The 17936-nt window shown below is 43.0% G+C and overlaps 1 protein-coding gene across 2 annotated transcripts in view; it reads left to right on the forward strand.

The window, feature by feature from the left end:
- The window catches only part of RARB (retinoic acid receptor beta), a 429787-nt gene that overhangs the window by 233126 nt on the left and 178725 nt on the right, over positions 1–17936 (forward strand). The window contains exon 1 of one of the 2 annotated variants that reach the window (XM_004603833.3): positions 14531–15209. The exons of the other annotated variant lie outside the window; for it this stretch is intronic. Within the exon in view, the coding sequence (XP_004603890.1) occupies positions 15053–15209 (157 nt within the window). The 5' untranslated portion in view covers positions 14531–15052. Of the gene's footprint in view, positions 1–14530; positions 15210–17936 lie in introns of those variants that run through there. 2 annotated transcript variants of the gene reach the window in all.

Consider the following 17936-nt stretch of genomic DNA (forward strand, 5'->3'; position numbering starts at 1 on the left):
GTTTTCAAAATAACTATGGAGGTTTCTTAGGGTATCTGACTTGAGAATTTTCAATCTTAAAGAAATCCTCTATATTGGCTAGTTCAAAGGTTGCTAGTAGATTTCATCTTCACAACCAATTGAAGGGCAAGGGAGATGGATCAGAGGGCTGGAGCACATGCTTCACCCCAACCCCACATGGTCCCCCAACCACTGTCAGGAGCTGACCCTCCGGATGTATACACACACACACACACACACACACACACACACACACACACACACACAGTGGGTATTTAAATGAATCCCGCAGTTCCTTTTCTTTCTTTTTTTTTTTTTTTAGTCTTCTTAATTTTGGTTTCTGGGTCACACCTGGGTAAGCTTAGAAGTTACTCTTGGCTCTACACTCAGGGGCCACTCCTGGCAGGATTTCAGGGAACCTTCTGGGGTGCAGGATCTAACCTAGATCGGCCTCATGCAAGACAAGAGCCCTACCCGCTGTACTATCACTCACTGTGGCCTCACATTTTTTCTGCAAGAATCTATATCACAAATATTTTCAGCTTTGGAGCCAGAGCAATAGTACAGAGGCTAGGGCATTTGCTTTGCACATGGCTGACCCAGGTTCGATCCCCGGCATCCCATATGGTCCCGCCAGGAGTAATTCCTGAGTAAGTAACCTCTGAGCATCACTGGGTGTGACTCCAAAAGCAAAAAAAAAAAAAATTTTTTTCAGCTTTGTGAGATGCACTATTTCTATTCCAATCACTCTGTTGTATAAAAGTAGATATAGACAATGTATAAAATAAGTATGAGTGTGCTTGTAAATTTTATTTTACAATAGCAGGCCTGGGCTAGTCATGTATTGGGCAGCCTCACCTAGATTTTTCAAAGGGATGTTACTAATTCTGTCCTGGGCTCAGATGAGGCAGCTCAGCAAACTGTTTGCCACTGTGAGTCACAGTGTCCTCTCCATGTTGCTGATTAGACCGAACAAGTCCTTACAAGCTATTAGTAGAGAAATATCTGGCCACTCAACTCAGGTTTGTGACATTAGCCTGTCCTTACCTCTCCAGTTTTGCCACACAGCACTTCACAGAGGTGACGGTAAGAGAGCATCCTGCTCTGAGTGCAACTTTGATGGCTAGGATGGGCTGTTTGGCCTCAGAAAGTCTTTATAAGGAAGCTGCTGCTAGTGTTTGAAGCTAGACTCGATGGCTTCTATAAAGTTTTGTCACATTCCATCTCTGCCACAGACCAAACCATCTAAAAACACTGCTAAGTTTGTCTTCATCAGGAGAACAGGTGGGACTGAGTGGAAATCTGTGATGTCTTGGTTACTGACCAGTGCTCTCAGGAAGTAAGGAGAGAAGGTATGTTCCCCTTCGGGAAAAAGAGTAGATTTTCCTTTTATAGAGCACAGCAACTGGCCGGGTCGCTGTGCTCCATAAAAGTACTCAGGGTCTTTGGTTACTCAGGCTGTCCTATATGTGGTCTGTGTAGAAGCCAACAGGGATTCAGATGAAGAGAGGAAGTGGGAGGTGGGAAATTATTCTCTAAGGATGGTACATGGAACATGGACCTGGCAATTCTGGTCATATGGTCACTGAATCACTCCTGTTGCAAAAGAGGCTAGGAATGTTTGTGTTTCCGTGTGTCACATGTGTCTCCATCTGTCACTGTCACTGTCATCCCGTTGCTCATCGATTTGCTCGAGCGGGCACCAGTAACGTCTCCATTGTGGGAATTGTTGTTACTGTTTTTGGCATATCGAATAGGTCACAGGTAGCTTGTCAGGCTCTCCGAGAGGGATGAAAGAATTGAAAGAATCGAACCCAGGTGGGCTGCGTGCAAGGCAAATGTCCTACCGGCTGTGCTATCATGCTATCGCTCCAGTCCCATACTCCATCTACTATTTGGAATTTTTTAAGTGGGTAATGGATTATTGGTGAGCAGTTTGCCAGAGAATTTATACCAAGAAATGAAGTTCTCTTTTCCTTCTGTCTCTACCTTGTTTGTTAATAGTGATGAAGAATACCACAGAATACAGATTTAGAAGAAAAAAACTTTCTCAGCAGTGAAGCCCATGCCTTTGCTGACATGAGATCTGAGTTCAATCATGCACAACATTGCAAAAAAAAAAAAAAGAAAAGAAAACAGAAAACAAAAAAAAAAGCTTGTTCCTCATAAATTACTTCATTTAATTTTTCAATACGATTTTCCTTTGGATTAGTCACGATCATCTAAATGTAGGCATGACTTTCAGTTACGAGAAGACTAAGGAAGGCTCAGAAGGATTATGAAATTGAAGCCACAGGCCACAAGATTTCAGGCAATTCCTATCAATTTATCTTTTTTTTTTTTTAACACATCGAAAGGGTTTCCTGTGCCTTGTTATTCACCAAATAGAAAAGTCCCATCAGAGCAAAGAGGATGACACTGCAGCGCAAAGTACCAAGGGCCGTGGTTAAAGTGCAGATTAATTGTTTCTACTCCATCAGATTTTAGATGTCGTCTTTCCACACAGAAATGGTGGCACAGATGAATGAAAGTTTCTTTATCTCATGTAATGGTCTGAAGATAAGTGGTCCACTAGGTAGTCCTGGGTGTGAAGCCATAGGATTGCAAAGAAATTATTACATTTCAGCTTAATCAAAGAGAAGCGGCCTGTTCTTGCCCTTCCATGCTTCTATGTTGCCTCACATTTTCAAACTGTTGCCTTCTGAAAAATATTTACTTCTTCCCCCAAAGCATTTCTAAGACAAGTAAGCAAACATTTGCCAAAATGTAAAAAAAACAAAACAAAAAAAAAAAAACCTCATAGTTAAAGTTACCACAATGTTCTCTCAAACAAGTTTTCCAAGTCTTAAATTGAGGTAGATATTGAGAGGTGTTGAAGTAGATGGTTTGTCCCTACAGATTGAAAAAAGAGGCAACAGATTTTTTTTTTTCATCTAAAGCATTTATACTGTTTTCACACTGTGTGTCTTTAATATATTTAATTACACATCTCCCCAGTTTCCCCAACAGAAATGTTACAGATTTTTAACTTTATTTTTATAAAGTTGTTCACAATATTTGATTACATTTAATATTTGAACACCAATCCCACCACCATTACACCTTCCCATTACACCTTCCCACCACCGTATTTCAGATGTTTCCATCCTGAACTCCAAACTCTGCCCCCAAAGCAGAACCAAATAACTTATTTTGTATTGCTTGCTCTGAATAATCCACTAAGAATGATCCAAAAAAGATTTCTTAGAGGAAAGTTTGTGAAGATTGTTGTATTTCACCCAGGAGCCATTAAGCCCTTCTATAAGGGATTAGTAACATGTTGTTTAAGGTTGAGCCTTGTGTGCATAAATATATATATACATATATATATGTATATATATATATTTCCCCCTAAAATTGGCTGCCTTCTACTTTAAACCCCATCAAAAGTGGTGTGATACTCGGGTTACAGACTTTTTTTTTTTTAGCTTGGCTTTGTGTTGCCCTCACAATTTCCACTCAATCACCCTGAGCTTTTTATTTTGCCTTTTTGCTGTGACAGACACAAGGATGAATTTAAACTCCATTCCCTCTCCAAATGCCTCTCTGATGTATTTGCTACTTTTTACATCCCCTTTTCCCCCTCGTAGAATCTAATGGAAATTCCTTTAGGGTCTTTAGCTTTTCCTCAGAGTCAGAAACTTTTGTTTTGCTAATGGAAGTCAACTTCATTAGCATTTCAAATCCTGGGATGCTCTTAAAGATCAGTGTTAGATCTAAGGAGCTCCCAGCCACAACCTGATTTATCAAACCTGTTTAATTGAAATCTCCCGTGGCCAATGCCTTTGACCTTATTTCTACCAACACATCACATCAGGGAAGCCTGTTCAAGAAGTCTAGAGAAACACACATACATACATACTCTCAGAAATTTGCTTTCCCCCTCTCCCCCCTCTTCTTATTGCCAAAAGCCCTCCTCTCTCCAGTCTTATCATGGGTCCAGGATGATTGAGAACATTGTTGGGTAAATGGAGAATATATATAGGTAGACAGACCAATGAGTGGATGAATAAATAAAGGGTAGATGGATGATTGGTTAGACGGGTACAGAAACAGGTATTAAATGAATCATTACATTGAACAGATAGAAGGAAGGACACAGTGTTGGGAGAAAAGGAAAAGATAGAAAAGATGGGCTGGGGAGATGGTGTGGGTTTTAGGGTGCTTGCCTTGCATGAGGCCAATTCCCTGTACCACATGGTCCCCAGAGCACCTCCAGGAGTGACCCTAAGCACCGGGTGGGGCAGACTGGGAAGAGTTGAAAATTCAAAAGAAGGAGGAGGAGGAGAAGGAGGAGGAGGAGGAGGAGGAGGAGGAGGAGGAGGATGAGGAAGAAGAAGAAGAAGAGAAAAAAAAGGGGGTGGAGGAGGAGAGGGGAAGGAGGAGGAGCAGAGGGGGAGGAGGAGGAGGAGGAGGAGAGGGGGAGAAGGAGGAGGAGGAGGAGAAGGAGAAATTACAACAAAATAACTTAAGATAATATTGTTCTAGGCAGGAAGATGGGGGAGGAGTATGGTATTGTATGTTAGGGGAAAACAGTCTCTGAAACATGAACCCAACTGAGGGCATGGAAGCCTTTTACTCTAAGGACCTAACTTTGGAGCCTGGAAAACCATCGTGATGCAGAATTGCAAAATTCCAAGGCAGTGAAGGAGACTTCCTGGGAGAAGAGGCTCCACCCTTGGAACAAAGGCAAGGTGAAGAATATCAAGACCATCAACTTCTCCAGACTTCCCTGAGGGGGGCAGGAAACTTTAGAAAAAGTGAATATAAACTAACTTGGCAGAGGGAAAGGTGCACACTTATGTGGCTGTCAGGCACATGTTGCCTTCACACGTTCCCCACGTCTCCCCTCTTGTGATGTGTACAGTCATACTTGAATGTTGCAATGTTCACTGGCTCTCGGCTCTGGAGAAGACCATGTTCTCTCTGGGACACATTATCGTAACTTATCTCTCCCCTCCATTCCCATCATTGCCCATAAATTTGCTATACTTCCCTGTTTGTCTCAAACTGAAATTCTTTTCTCTAAGAGAACAGCAACAAACTGAAATCCCTGGGTCAGATTAGGACCGAGATCATCTTCCACGCTGTGCAGAACTAGTGGACTTCAAGCTAGACTCCCAGGGCTGGCAGGACCCGAGGACACTATATGCGGGGGCTCGTAGCAGACTTTCATGGGTCCTGGATCTCGCAGGTGCTTCCCTGGGGTGACAGAGGTGGGTAGAGAAAAGCAGGAAATTGATTTCCTTCTCAAGACTGCTGCTTTTCCTCCCACTTCGCATAATCCACCTGGGAACCTCCACCAGTAGCAATGTCCTGAGAGATAGTACAGGGGTACTTGCCTGACCATCCCCAGTGTGATCCCTGGCTCTGCATAGGGTCCCCAGAGCACCTTCATGAGCAGTCCCTGAGCACAAAACCAGGAGTAAGCCCTGAGGACAGACAGGTGTGGCCCAAAACAAAAAGGAAAAAAAAAGTAGTGTTCTGACAGAAGTTTCCTTGCACCTGCTAGCAGCTGCATTTAAATAACTCTTGTGTCCAGTGCTCCGGAACATGCTTTCTCCAAGTAGACATTCCACCAGCATTTTTAAAGTAGTTATTTTTTATCTCAAACATCGTTCTTGGACTGGAGCGATAGCACAGTGGGTAGGGCATTTGCCTTGCACGCGGTTGACCCGGTTGGATTCCTCTGTTCCTCTTGGAGAGCCCGGCAAGCTACTGAGAGTATCCCGCCTGCATGGCACAGCCTGGCAAGCTACCTGTGGTGTATTCGATATGCCAAAAACAGTAACAAGTCTCACAATGGAGACGTTACTGGTGCCCACTCAAGCAAATCGATGAAAAACAGACAACAATGCTACAGAACTATGGGTTCTTAGCACCATTTTACCTCTATTACCTTATTTAATAAGGTAATACTATTATTACCTTATTTAATAAGGACCAAATCCTTTTAGTGTGGAAACCATTCGTGATAAACTTAAGGCAGGTAGAGGTTGGTTAAGTCCAGTAAGAGGCAAGGCTGAGGTTCAGACTGGGTCTGGAGGTCTTTATGGACCCACACACCGTGTTGTGCCTCTCTGTTCACTGAGCTGACTTTCTAGAGCACAGTATGACAGGACTTTCTGCAACAACAGAAATGTTCTGTAGCTATGCTGACCTACTTCCATGGTGGTCACTAACCAAATGTGATTTTTTTTTGCTTTTTTTTGCGGGGGGTTCATACCCAGCGATGCTCAGGGGTTACTCCTGGCTTTGCACTCAGGAATTACTCCTGGCGGTGCTTGGGGGACCATATGGGATGCCGGGGATCGAACCCGGGTCGGCCGTGTGCAAGGCAAACGCCCTACCCGCTGTGCTATCACTCCGGCCCCCCAAATGTGATTTTTGAATACTTGAAATTCAGCTAGCATAATTGAGAAGCAAAGGTTTTCATTGTATTGAATTTTAATTAATTGAAACAGTGCCATTGAAGAGCCCACTAGTACCTTGTTCATACGTATGATCTCAAAATGTGAGGTGCTGAACTAGGAATTAAGGTAGGCCTCTCGGTTATAGACAATACCCTTTATTAAAATAGTAACATGAAATAATTGCAAAGCACACGTAGAGTCTTTGTGTTTCTTTCCATCTTTGACAAGAGTCTCCCTATTCTGTTAGCACTGCCGTCAAATCTTAGCTCAGCGGAAGATGTATTGAGATGAGACAGAAAAAAAAAATCTGGCACAATAATGTAGGGACATCGTGGGTAGGTTGGAACATGGTAGTGTCATTGACATATTTATGATGAGGAACTGTCGTCATGTTATTCATCTTTTCAATACATAGGGAGGGGCTGTTGGAAACAAGGCACTTAAAAGTGGGTTTGGTTTGGAGGAGAAAGAATACGGAAGTCTCACATGAAGGAGAGATGTAATCACAACCCTTCCTTAAGAAGGAGGTGAAGAGAGTGAGATAGGAATGCAGGGTAATTATGAGCCAGGGGAGAAGGAAAGATCCTGGCTGAAATCATATAATAAAAGGGTCATATTAGTCTTCATGTGGTACTCAAATTGGAACCCAGTCAAGTCTTTAAAAGAGACCATAAGAAGCACTAGTTGAATGTTCCAATGTATCCTTTGTGTCCCAATGTGTCCTTTGGGTTTATAGGGATAGAGGTACATGGAATTTGGGTAAATGGAAAAATATTGGTTTAGAATCCATGTGGACAAATAGACATAACCCATGGGTCAACCCCATTCTGTTGCTGGTTTGGTAAGCAGCTTTATGAGGCACACTAAAGCCCCTATATATAAGTGAATTATATATGGTCCTTGGCTTCTTGCTAGTGACGTGTAACCACTTCCCAAGAGGTGCCAGATCAAGGTATAGAAAGGTCAAAAGTCACTGCCTAAGGCAGACTGAGTAGTTGTAACAGAAACTACATAGACGATAAGGCGTCAAATATTTCCTTCAATCCTATTCAGAAACCATTTGTTCAAAAATATCTCTGTTCAAACAGAACAGAGTTATAATAGCACAACCGACTTAGGTTGCCATATTGTGAGATCATCGAATTTTTAAAAATCCCTATTATCTTTGACCTGGCAATTTGGCCAACTGAAATTTTATACAGCATACATTTTGATTTACACATCCACTGGACTTCTTTTATTTTTATTTATGTATCGGCGGGGGCACACACCCAGGGTACTCAGGGTTTACTCCTGCCTCTGTGCTCAGGATTCACTTCTGGTTGTGCTTGGGCCACCATATATAATGCTGGGGGTTAAACCTGGACTGGCTGTGTGCAAGGCAAGCTCCTCTCTTCTATACTCTCTCTCCAGCCCCCATTCACTGGGCTCCTTCTAGCCCTGAGAAATTTAACAAGCTGAATACTCAGTAGTTGGGCACTGGGAAAATAAATTTCGGGACATTAATGTCAAGAGATACTATTCTGTTTCTCAAGTATTTTTGTTACTGTTTTTGATCCACCCTCAGCAACGCTCAGGGGTTACTCCTGAATCTGCTCAGGAATTACTCCTGGCAGTGCTTGGGGACATATATGGAATGCCAAGAATCAAACCTGGGTCAGACATGTGCAAGGCAAATGTCCTACCTGCTGCACTATCTCCCTAGCCCCTGTTCTCAAGTTTTAAATGAGATACTTCTCTTTGTTGGGAAGGAATGTTCAAGTTATATGGCTAAATTTAAAATATGGCATAATAATAAGTTTTACTTGATGACATTTGTATTAAGACAACAAACAATCCCACTAAAATATATAGACAGATATTTGCCAGGTAGCTATCACTATCCAGACCCCTAGAAAATATGCAAGATATTTATATATATATGGCCTATATATAGATAGATAGTGTGTATATACACACAATGCATTGAATATCTTCTAGATAAAACTTAATTTTTATGGAAGTCTACTTAACTCAAAATAAAGAAGGTGGAGGAATAAGAGGAAGTAGCCAGTTAGGTTTCCCTAATGAAACTGAAAATTTCATAACTGAAAGAGATGACTGAGAGATTATGACCAGAAGGGGCAGTCAGTAGAAGAACGAGTAGAAATTCTTTGTTCTACATTGAGACATTTAGTAGGATATGTAATACATAAGTTTCAGTGCCAATAAAAGATTCTGGTCTTGGGCAGGTGCCTTTGTGAGACACACAGAAGCAGAAGTAGAGTTCAGGGCAAAAGACTGCAGACAGTAAGGTGCTTCCTTGTGTGCAACCAAACCTGGTTCGAATACCAGACTCCACATATGAACTGCCAGTAGCACCACCAGGGGTCAGTTGTGAGTACAGAACCAGAAATTGCCCCTGAGCATGGTCCATAAAAAGTAAAGACCAAGGGGCCAGAGAGATAGTACAGTGGTTAGGGCATTTGCCTTGCACAGGGCCAACCCAGGTTCGACCCCCACCATCTCATATGGTCCCACAAGCACCACCAGGAGTGATCCCTGAGTGCAGAGTCAGGAGTGACCCCTGAACATTGCCGGATGTGGCCCCCAAACAAAACAAAAACCAACAAACACACAAAAAAACCACGACTGGGGCTAGAGCGATAGCACAGCAGGTAGGGCATTTGCTTTGCACTCAGCCGACCCTGGTTCGATTTCCAGCATCCCATATGGTCCCCTGAGCACCACCAGGGGTAATTTCTGAGTGCAGAGCCAGGAGTGACCCCTGTGCATCACCAGGTGTGACCCAAAATGAAAACCAAAAACAAGATACCACTAAAGATGGAGACTGTTACAGAAAACAACTCAGTGGGGGAAGAGTTGTGGTAGGTTAGCAGAGTTCAGATGGAAAGACCTTGCAGTGCAGTGTTATGTGCTGATTCCTGGTTGAACGTCTGGCTACCCAGAGCATCCGCCTGTCCTGGGGTGTGGAAGTCCGGAAAAAGCCACAGTACTTGTATTGTGCTGGCAACACAGCCCTGCCTTGGGTCTCTCTTAGTGCTCTCCATCTAATGTGACAGAACAGTAGCAAGCAGGAACTCCCTCATATGTGGGGCTCATAGATACACAGCGAAGTAGCAACAAGGGTCCAACGGCAAAATACTGGGAAAATTAATCCACACATCTGAGTTGGGTGAGAAGGAGGCTTTGAAAGGGAGGGGAGTTGGGATCCTTGTGACAGGGAGGTAGGTACACTGGTGCTGGTGTGATGTTGGAATTATGTACATGATAAAGCATTATTAATAGTATGGTACACCACAAAATCTCAATCAATAAATTTAAAAAAAAAGAATTAAAGAATGGGGCTGGAGTGATAGTACAGCGGGTAGGGCAGCTGCCTTGCATATGACCCACCCGGGTTCGATTCCCAGCATCCCATATGTTCCCCTGAGGATCGCCAAGGGTAATTCCTGAGTGCAAAGCCAGGAATAACCACTGCGCATTGCCAGGTGTAACCCAAAAAGCAAAAATATAATAAAATAAAATATAAAACATAAAAATTTAAACAAATAAAAAGAATTAAAGAAAAATGTAACCAAAAAAGGGGGGTGGGGAAAGTTCAGAAGAGATTATCAATGTGTGCGGGGGGTGGGGGGGATAAATACAAGTAAATACATTAAAGTAAAAATTAAAAATACAGAAAGAGGCAGGAGTGTCTTTTAAAAGTCACTACCCCACCCCCACCTCCCTGTCTCCCTGCATCCCACATGCCTGCTGCAGGGGTGGGTCTGTCTGGCCCTGCGAGACTCTTTATTTAGACATCTCAGGCATTTGATCCATTTTGAACCAGACCGGCTGCAATACGGGTGAACAGAGACTCCTGCTCTTCGCTCACAAAACTCTCCTGTTCAAACATGTTTGCAGAGTATGATTCATGGCATTTCTTTCTGGATTGTCCAGTGGGTAATTGCTGTACAAAAACCAGAGAAACAGATGTAGACCCTGAACCCTGGCTATAAATTTTTGTTTTATGATTATGGGTTTCAAATGTGCTGTGTCACACTGACAAATATACAGTTACTCTGAAATGAAATGAATTTGGGTCTCAAACTTTTGCTTCGTTGTTGTTGTTATTTGTGGCTGGGAATACTTTGGTTAGAGTTTCTTTTTCCATTGATCAAACAAAAGAAAATAAGGTGACACAGATCATGGTATTTTCAGCCATAAAAAGATGGAATTTGGGAGAGGTGGTTTTTTTTTTTCCTGTTTGATTAATGTTTAAACTACTTGAAGTTTAATCATTTAAACTTCATTACCAACAAATTAGCTAGACCATTTTTCACCTGCTACCTATTCATTAATCCTTTTTGTACATGGATATACATTTAAAGACTTCTCCTCATTTGTGTGTCTTTCCTTAATTTTACTTAGGATGAAGAATTGAAAGAAAGATCAAGATTTTAAAAATTACAACAATAGCAGAGATTTACTGATGAAGATAGGATAAGAAACACGAGGCTAAATTGTTGGACTGCTTTATAAATTAATACTTGGGATGAAATAATAGCTCTAATAATTGCTATCAGCATAATTAATTCATGATGAGAAATAATGAATTGACTAGTCAATACTGTTGCATTATAAGAAACCCATAATATTTTATTCATGAGGATTTAAATACTAATCATTCCTTTCAAGACCCAGGTTTATTTTTCTACAGTTAAGAGGACCCCAAGGTGATTATAAATTTAAAATTTTCTTGTTCTAAGAAACTCAGTATCTCCACCTCACTCCATACACCACACACACACACACACCCCACACACACATCACACACACACACACACACTGTTTCGGTGTAGTGAGAACTGAAGGAAGAAATTTGGGAACAGGCATCTCCATTTTGAGATGAAGTTGTTTCTCTAATGTAAGAGTACTGAGAGTAGGGACTGGAGCGATAGCACAGCTGGTAGGGCATTTGCCTTGCATGCAGCTGACCCAAGTTCAATTCCCAGCATCGCATACTGTCCCCTGAGCACTGAGCACCGCCAGGAGTGATTCCTGAGTGCAGAGCCAGGAGTAACCCCTGAGCATCGCCGGGTGTGACCCAAAAAGCAAAAAAAAAAAAAAAAAAAAAAAAGAGTACTGAGAGTAAACAAAATTTGGGGACACCATCTCCATCTTCACTTCCCCAAGACCAGTGTACCCTATCCTTTGGAAAGATGTCAAATAAGGAAGCTCCCTGGCCTTGCCTGGGTATCACATACCTGCCCACTCATCCCTGTTAGTGGTGTGTTTTTCTCCCCTGTGATTCTGTTCCTCCTGCTGTACTTTGGTGTAGTTGCTTCTTTCCCTCTCCTCCAGCGACATTTCTTTGACCTTCATTATTGGCTCTAAAACGAACCCAGTTTCCCAAACCTTATTTGAGTATTTGGAGACGTTAAGTCTGGTGGACCATGTGGCAACTGACATAGAACAATGCACTTTCTGGAGTTTTACAGCTCTCTTATTGCAGTGTTTTAAGTTTTGTAAATTTCTCCATATACCTTGCTTTAAAAAGAAAAAAAAAACCCAAAGTTCCAGGGTTTCATCTAATAAAGTTCTATTACAAAATGACGGTCAGAATGGAAGAGTGGAACATGACAGCAACATTTTTACTGCGGGGACTTTTTTAGTAGGAAGAACTGAACCTGGTCGGTTGAAAAATCATGTTAATGTATCTTCCTCAAAGGCTCTTTGACTTGGGAAGTGGGTGCAATGCATACTTTTCATGTGAGACCATGAGAGCCTCTTAGCAGCTCCACCGACAGAGCTGCAGTTCAGCATGGGGTGGGGTTCCCCCCGACAGGCTTTTAGAGGCCCGGATGCCAAAGCACATTCCAACAGAGGCACGAAAGGAGTCTGGAGCCACACTCTTTCCTACAAAGGGCAGGGAAGCTGCTACCCCTCATGCCTCATGCCCACCCACTTGCCTACTACCGTTTTTTTGGTGATGAAATAAAAGCTGGAGAGACATTGCAGAATTTAATTCCTCCCTAGTTTCCTTTCTTTGATGTAAGTTGCATCCTTTAAGCTAGTCCTGCAAAATGGCCACAGGGTGGCTTGGTTCTCTCCCTTTTTAAAACTCTCTGCTTGGCCTGGGTTTATTTGTACATAGGCCTGGATTTATTTGTAAATATTGCATCTGTCCTCCGTGTTTCAAGGCTGATTAACAAACTTCTCTTTCCTCTCGTTGAGAAAAAATTATAGGAACTGTCACTGTCACTGTCATCCCGTTTCTCATCAATTTGCTCAAGCGGGCACCAGTAACGTCTCCATTGTGAGACTTGTTTGTTACTGTTTTTTGGCAAGTTGAATAAGCTTGCCAGGTTCTGCCGTGCGGGCGGGATACGCTCGATAGCTTGCTGGGCTCTCGAGAGGGGCGGAGGAATCGAACCCGGGTCAGCCTCCTGTAAGGCGAACACCTACTGCTGTGCTATCACTCTAGCCCTGTTTATAGGAGCTTAAAAAAAAAAAATGAGGTGGGGGCTTTTGTCTAGAAATGACTCTAGTAAGTAGTCTGATGGGGTGGGGGGGGGGAATACTGGTAAAACAAAGAGCCACATTTCACCAGTTCTCAAATCGTATGTTTAGTTATGTGGAGGGGGCATGGGGTACGTGAAGAGAGGCGCCAACACCATGCTTTGCCGGGCGCAAGGCTGTGGGAACTGTCATTCTCCCCTGGGTTGGGGAGTTCAGGGAAGTAGGTTCTAGTCAATCAAGGCTCTGAGCACTGTGACCACAGGCACGCCCTGTCTCTCTGAGCCTCTGTTCCCCCAGTGGGAAAAATAAAAGAAGGAGGCACTGAATCACAGAATTAATACTTGGTCCAGGGCATGTACTGAGATCTGTACAAGCGCGCACCCCTCTTCCCTTTTTGGGTCTGCACAGCAACCCCCCCACTAACTTATTACTGTTTTGTTGTTGTTATCATCATCATCATCATCATCAATCATCATGATTATGGGGGGTTGGGCCACATTCAGCATCTCTCAGGGATCACTCCTGGTGGATTTAGGGGGCCTGGTGGGACAGCCGGGATGGAAGCCGGATCCTGCGTGCAAAGCAAGTGCCCCACCTGCTATACTATCTCTCTGGCACCATAACGTGGGTAATATTAAATCCCCATTTCACAGATGAGGAAACTGAGGCCCAGTGAGGCTCAAATGCTTGTTCCAGGTGGCAGTGCAGGCAAGGTGTAGAATTTGAATCGCAGAGTTCAGGCTGCCTGTTACAAAGCTCTTAACCTTTATGTGATGGGGTTGGCGTTTCGATTTTTACAACATATGAAATGTTGTTTCCTGATGTGTGTGTGTGTGTGTGTGAGAGAGAGAGAGAGAGAGAGAGAGAGAGAGAGAGAGAGAGAGAGAGAGAGAGAGAGAGAGAGAGACTTAATGCTGCACCACTCATTCCAAATGCTTCCTGTAGACCTGAGAATTGTTTTTTAAAAAGTAAATCCAGAAAGCTGGATTTTCACTCCGGAGCAAAGCAAATGCAATCCCTTCGGCCAGAACTTGCGAGAGGGATCAAGAGGAAAAGACTCTCAAATGGAAAGTTTCTCAGCCCAGGGCTTCCCCGAGAGGGTAGCAGCTCTCTGTTCTCCAGCTTAAGGCATGCACGAGCTTTTTCAGGAGTGGAAAAATACATAAGTTACAAGGAATTTAACAGACAGCGAGGCGCGGAGAGGAATTTCCAGGGTGGGCTGGGGGCGAGCGGTGGGCGGGAGGCGAGCGGGCGAGGGGGAACCGCGCTTGCAGGCTAAGCGGCGGCTGTAAATAAAAAGGCGTAAAGGGAGAGAGAAGTTGGCGCTCCACGAGAGCCCGCAGCGGCGCCCGCCCCGGCTCCTCCCTCCCCGGTTCGCTTTTTTAAAAGCACTTCTTGCATTGTTTTTTAAGGTGAGAAATGGGCAAGAAAGAGCCGGCTTGCACTCGCTAGCTGCCTGCCTCTCTGGCTGTCTGCTTTTGCAGGGCTGCTGGGAGTTTTTAAGCTCTGTGAGAATCCTGGGAGTTGGTGATGTCAGACTCGTTGGGTCATTTGAAGGTTAGCAGCCCGGGAAGGGTTCACCGAAAGTTCACTCGCATATATTAGGCAATTCAATCTTTCATTCTCTGTGACAGAAGTAGTAGGAAGTGAGCTGTTCAGAGGCAGGAGGGTCTATTCTTTGCCAAAGGGGGGACCAGAATTCCCCCATGCGCGCTGTTTGAGGACTGGGATGCCGAGGACGCGAGCGAGCCGGGCAGGGTTCGTCCGGGCACCGTCGGGGTAGGATCCGGACCGCATTCGGAAGGCTTTTTGCAAGCGTTTGCCTGGAAGGAGAACTTGGAATCTTTCTGGGAACCCCCCGCCCCGGCTGGATTGGCCGAGCAAGCCTGGAAAATGGTAAATGATCATTTGGATCAATTACAGGCTTTTAGCTGGCTTGTCTGTCATAATTCATGATTCGGGGCTGGGAAAAAGACCAACAGCCTACGTGCCAAAAAAGGGGCAGAGTTTGATGGAGTTGGGTGGACTTTTCTATGCCATTTGCCTCCACACCTAGAGGATAAGCACTTTTGCAGACATTCGGTGCAGGGGAGATCATGTTTGACTGTATGGATGTTCTGTCAGTGAGTCCCGGGCAAATCCTGGATTTCTACACTGCGAGTCCGTCTTCCTGCATGCTCCAGGAGAAAGCTCTCAAAGCATGCTTCAGTGGATTGACCCAAACCGAATGGCAGCATCGGCACACTGCTCAATGTAGGTTTATTTTTTTCCCTTCTTCTACCAAGAAAAAAAAAAAATGTCTCTCTTGCATGCAATAAAGACATTGGAAACAAACTGCATTGGTAGCAAGACAAAGGATTTAATGATTTAATGCTGAAAGGGTGTGATATGCTGGCTTGCATATTGATTCCGCGCTGCTGAAAATTTCCTGTTAAATGTTTTCTTCCCAAACACCCCTCCCCAAGCCCTTCTCCTCTCTTTACCAACCTTACAGTTGCTTGCAAACAGTTTTTAAAATATGCGTGGAGGGAGGGGAGAAAAAGTGGAGGGTCACCACAGGACTTTGAAACATTCTTCAAGTAAGGCATTTTGACATTTGTGCAATTTTTGCTAAAATGTATGCATAGAGGAATTTAACTTTGATGTTCTTTGGATTAGCTACTAGGTTTACATATATGTCTTTATATACATGTACATGTATATAAATGTATAGATACAGTGTGCGTTTGAACAGTCCAAAGTAATTAAAATATGACATCTTCCTTGCAAGGAATTTAACCTAATTATGGTGGCTGCTACTCCTGAAGTTCATAAACCACCAGTTAAAGCTTCTGCCTCCAATGTTTTCCTTGCTAAGGAAAGGCAATATTTCTTAGCATTGACCCTGCTGCCACCTCTCCGAGTCACTTTGTTGCTCTAAGAAGTTGCTGTTTTGCTAGAAAACTACTGGCAACGAACACCCCTTGGGCTGAGCCATCCATTATTTCTATATCTTGCAATTCAACCAGGAACGTGGACCTGGGTTAAAAGAAAGGAAATATAAGTGTAGTAGCCTTGTTTTTAGAAGAAATTTATCGACTCCCCGGTTATCTGAATCTGATAGGGTGCCCAGGCGCGCATCTGATCCACAGTAGCCTGGCTGCAGCCTTGAGAAATGACCAGAAGTCCCCGAAAAATCCCACCTTCGGGTGGTTAGAGGGGGAGCCCGCAGGATGCATTACCGACCTGACAGTGATTTAGATAAATGGCTCAGCTATCTATCAAAATGTTTCTAGTACTTTATTTGACAATTCATTGGAGCATCAGCCTGAAAATGACATTTTAAATCTTTGTTTTCAAAGAGGTCAAAGTTTAACTAGAAGAAATTGAGTTTTCTTAATAACTTGGTGGCTTATCTAAAGAGAAAAGAAAAAGGAGAGGGACAATGACAAGACTTAAACTGCCAGCTCAGAAACTTTGTCCTAAGAAGAAAGACTTGCTCCTTGGGCCAGGAAATCAACAGGTTTGTAGCTAAAAAATCAATAGCCATTTGATGCCAACAGTCTGGCTGTCTGACTTAATATTTTGTTGAGCCATAACCGGGGTAAAAAGAATATCATTTTCAGGCGTCTTAATCCTCAGCTGCTCCCTAAATGCCTTCCCTTTGCTGCTGCCTGTTTTATTTTGGAGAACTCAAAAGAAAATGAGTGTTACAAAATAGTTTTCCAACCTAGTAACAGATCATTTTCACCCATCCTTTTTGACCCATCCTCTCTGGAATTAAACAACCTGACTGCCTTCCTTTGGAATCCCAAGGAACTGGAACTTTTAAAAAACTTTTTCTAGTAAGGAAAAGTTCCAGTGAAATATATATATATATATATATATATATATATATATATTTTAATGTAGCAGGGAAAATTCTGGGAACCCTGGCAGAAAACTAATAGATCTAGAAGAGCTTTTACAAGTATACATTCTTCCTTTTGTAATTAACCCTCCAAACATGCCTATTAAGTTGGAGGTGGGGGGGGGAGCTTTGTTTGTTCTCGAACAAGTTAAACAAGGGATTTGCCTTATCTAGGGAGAGCGAGTGGTGAATGTGTCATTCGCCTAGGGCCAGCCGATAAGCAAGAAGTGTTGATAACAGCAAAGTTCAGCTAATCAAAGAAACTTACATTAGAAAAAGTAAATAAAGGCTTTTGGACAAAGGGATTTCAGAAATTCCAATGTCTTATTTTTGTAAGAAGGGCAATTAGTGCTTATGGTGGTCAATTTCACCAGGTTTTGAATCCCATATCCCAAATCCAGGTTAAAGGAATAAAATGTAAATATTGCTTATGCCTCCAGAGAATTGCTTGATTCTCCAGAAACCACTTGTGATGGGTTCGGTTTAGTTAAGTAATTAAGTTTCTGAGCATAAATAAAAATTCTGCCACCCATTCAGGGTAGCATGGATGGTGAAGGCTTTTGAAATAATAGCATATTAGGGCTTCGTTTGTATAAGTAAGAGCATAAAAACCACAACCTTTTCCATTTCACTTAATGACTATTTTGACGAGAAGCAGATCTGTTTGTGTTCTTAACACAGAGGAAACAGCGGGCAAGAAGGGAAAAAATAGTACTAAATTCCAACCCAAACTATTTTCTTCTTTGAGGATCCTCCTTAATTTTGTCGGATGGCATGTGTGTATTCCTATGTGTTTAATTCAGAGTGAAATCTGTGAGAACAAGGCATACCAGAAGCTTTTTTTTGCAAGGTGTGTGTGCATTTTTTTTTTTTTAGTTTTAAAACTAGAAAAATGATATGCCAGCCAGCTGCAGGTTGGAATAGGGCCTGTGAATTACTTACAAACATTGGACATCAGGATTAGTGGGCTACTAAGGGAATGTGGTATAAATAATACACTGTAACACTGCTCCTGCAAGGTATTCGAGTCACCAAGTTTCTATTTAGATGCCTCCTGGATTATCTTGGTTTTAGACTGTTCCAGATGTTTT

The sequence above is a fragment of the Sorex araneus genome, chromosome 4 (assembly GCF_027595985.1).
Source record: "Sorex araneus isolate mSorAra2 chromosome 4, mSorAra2.pri, whole genome shotgun sequence".
NCBI lineage: Eukaryota > Metazoa > Chordata > Mammalia > Eulipotyphla > Soricidae > Sorex > Sorex araneus.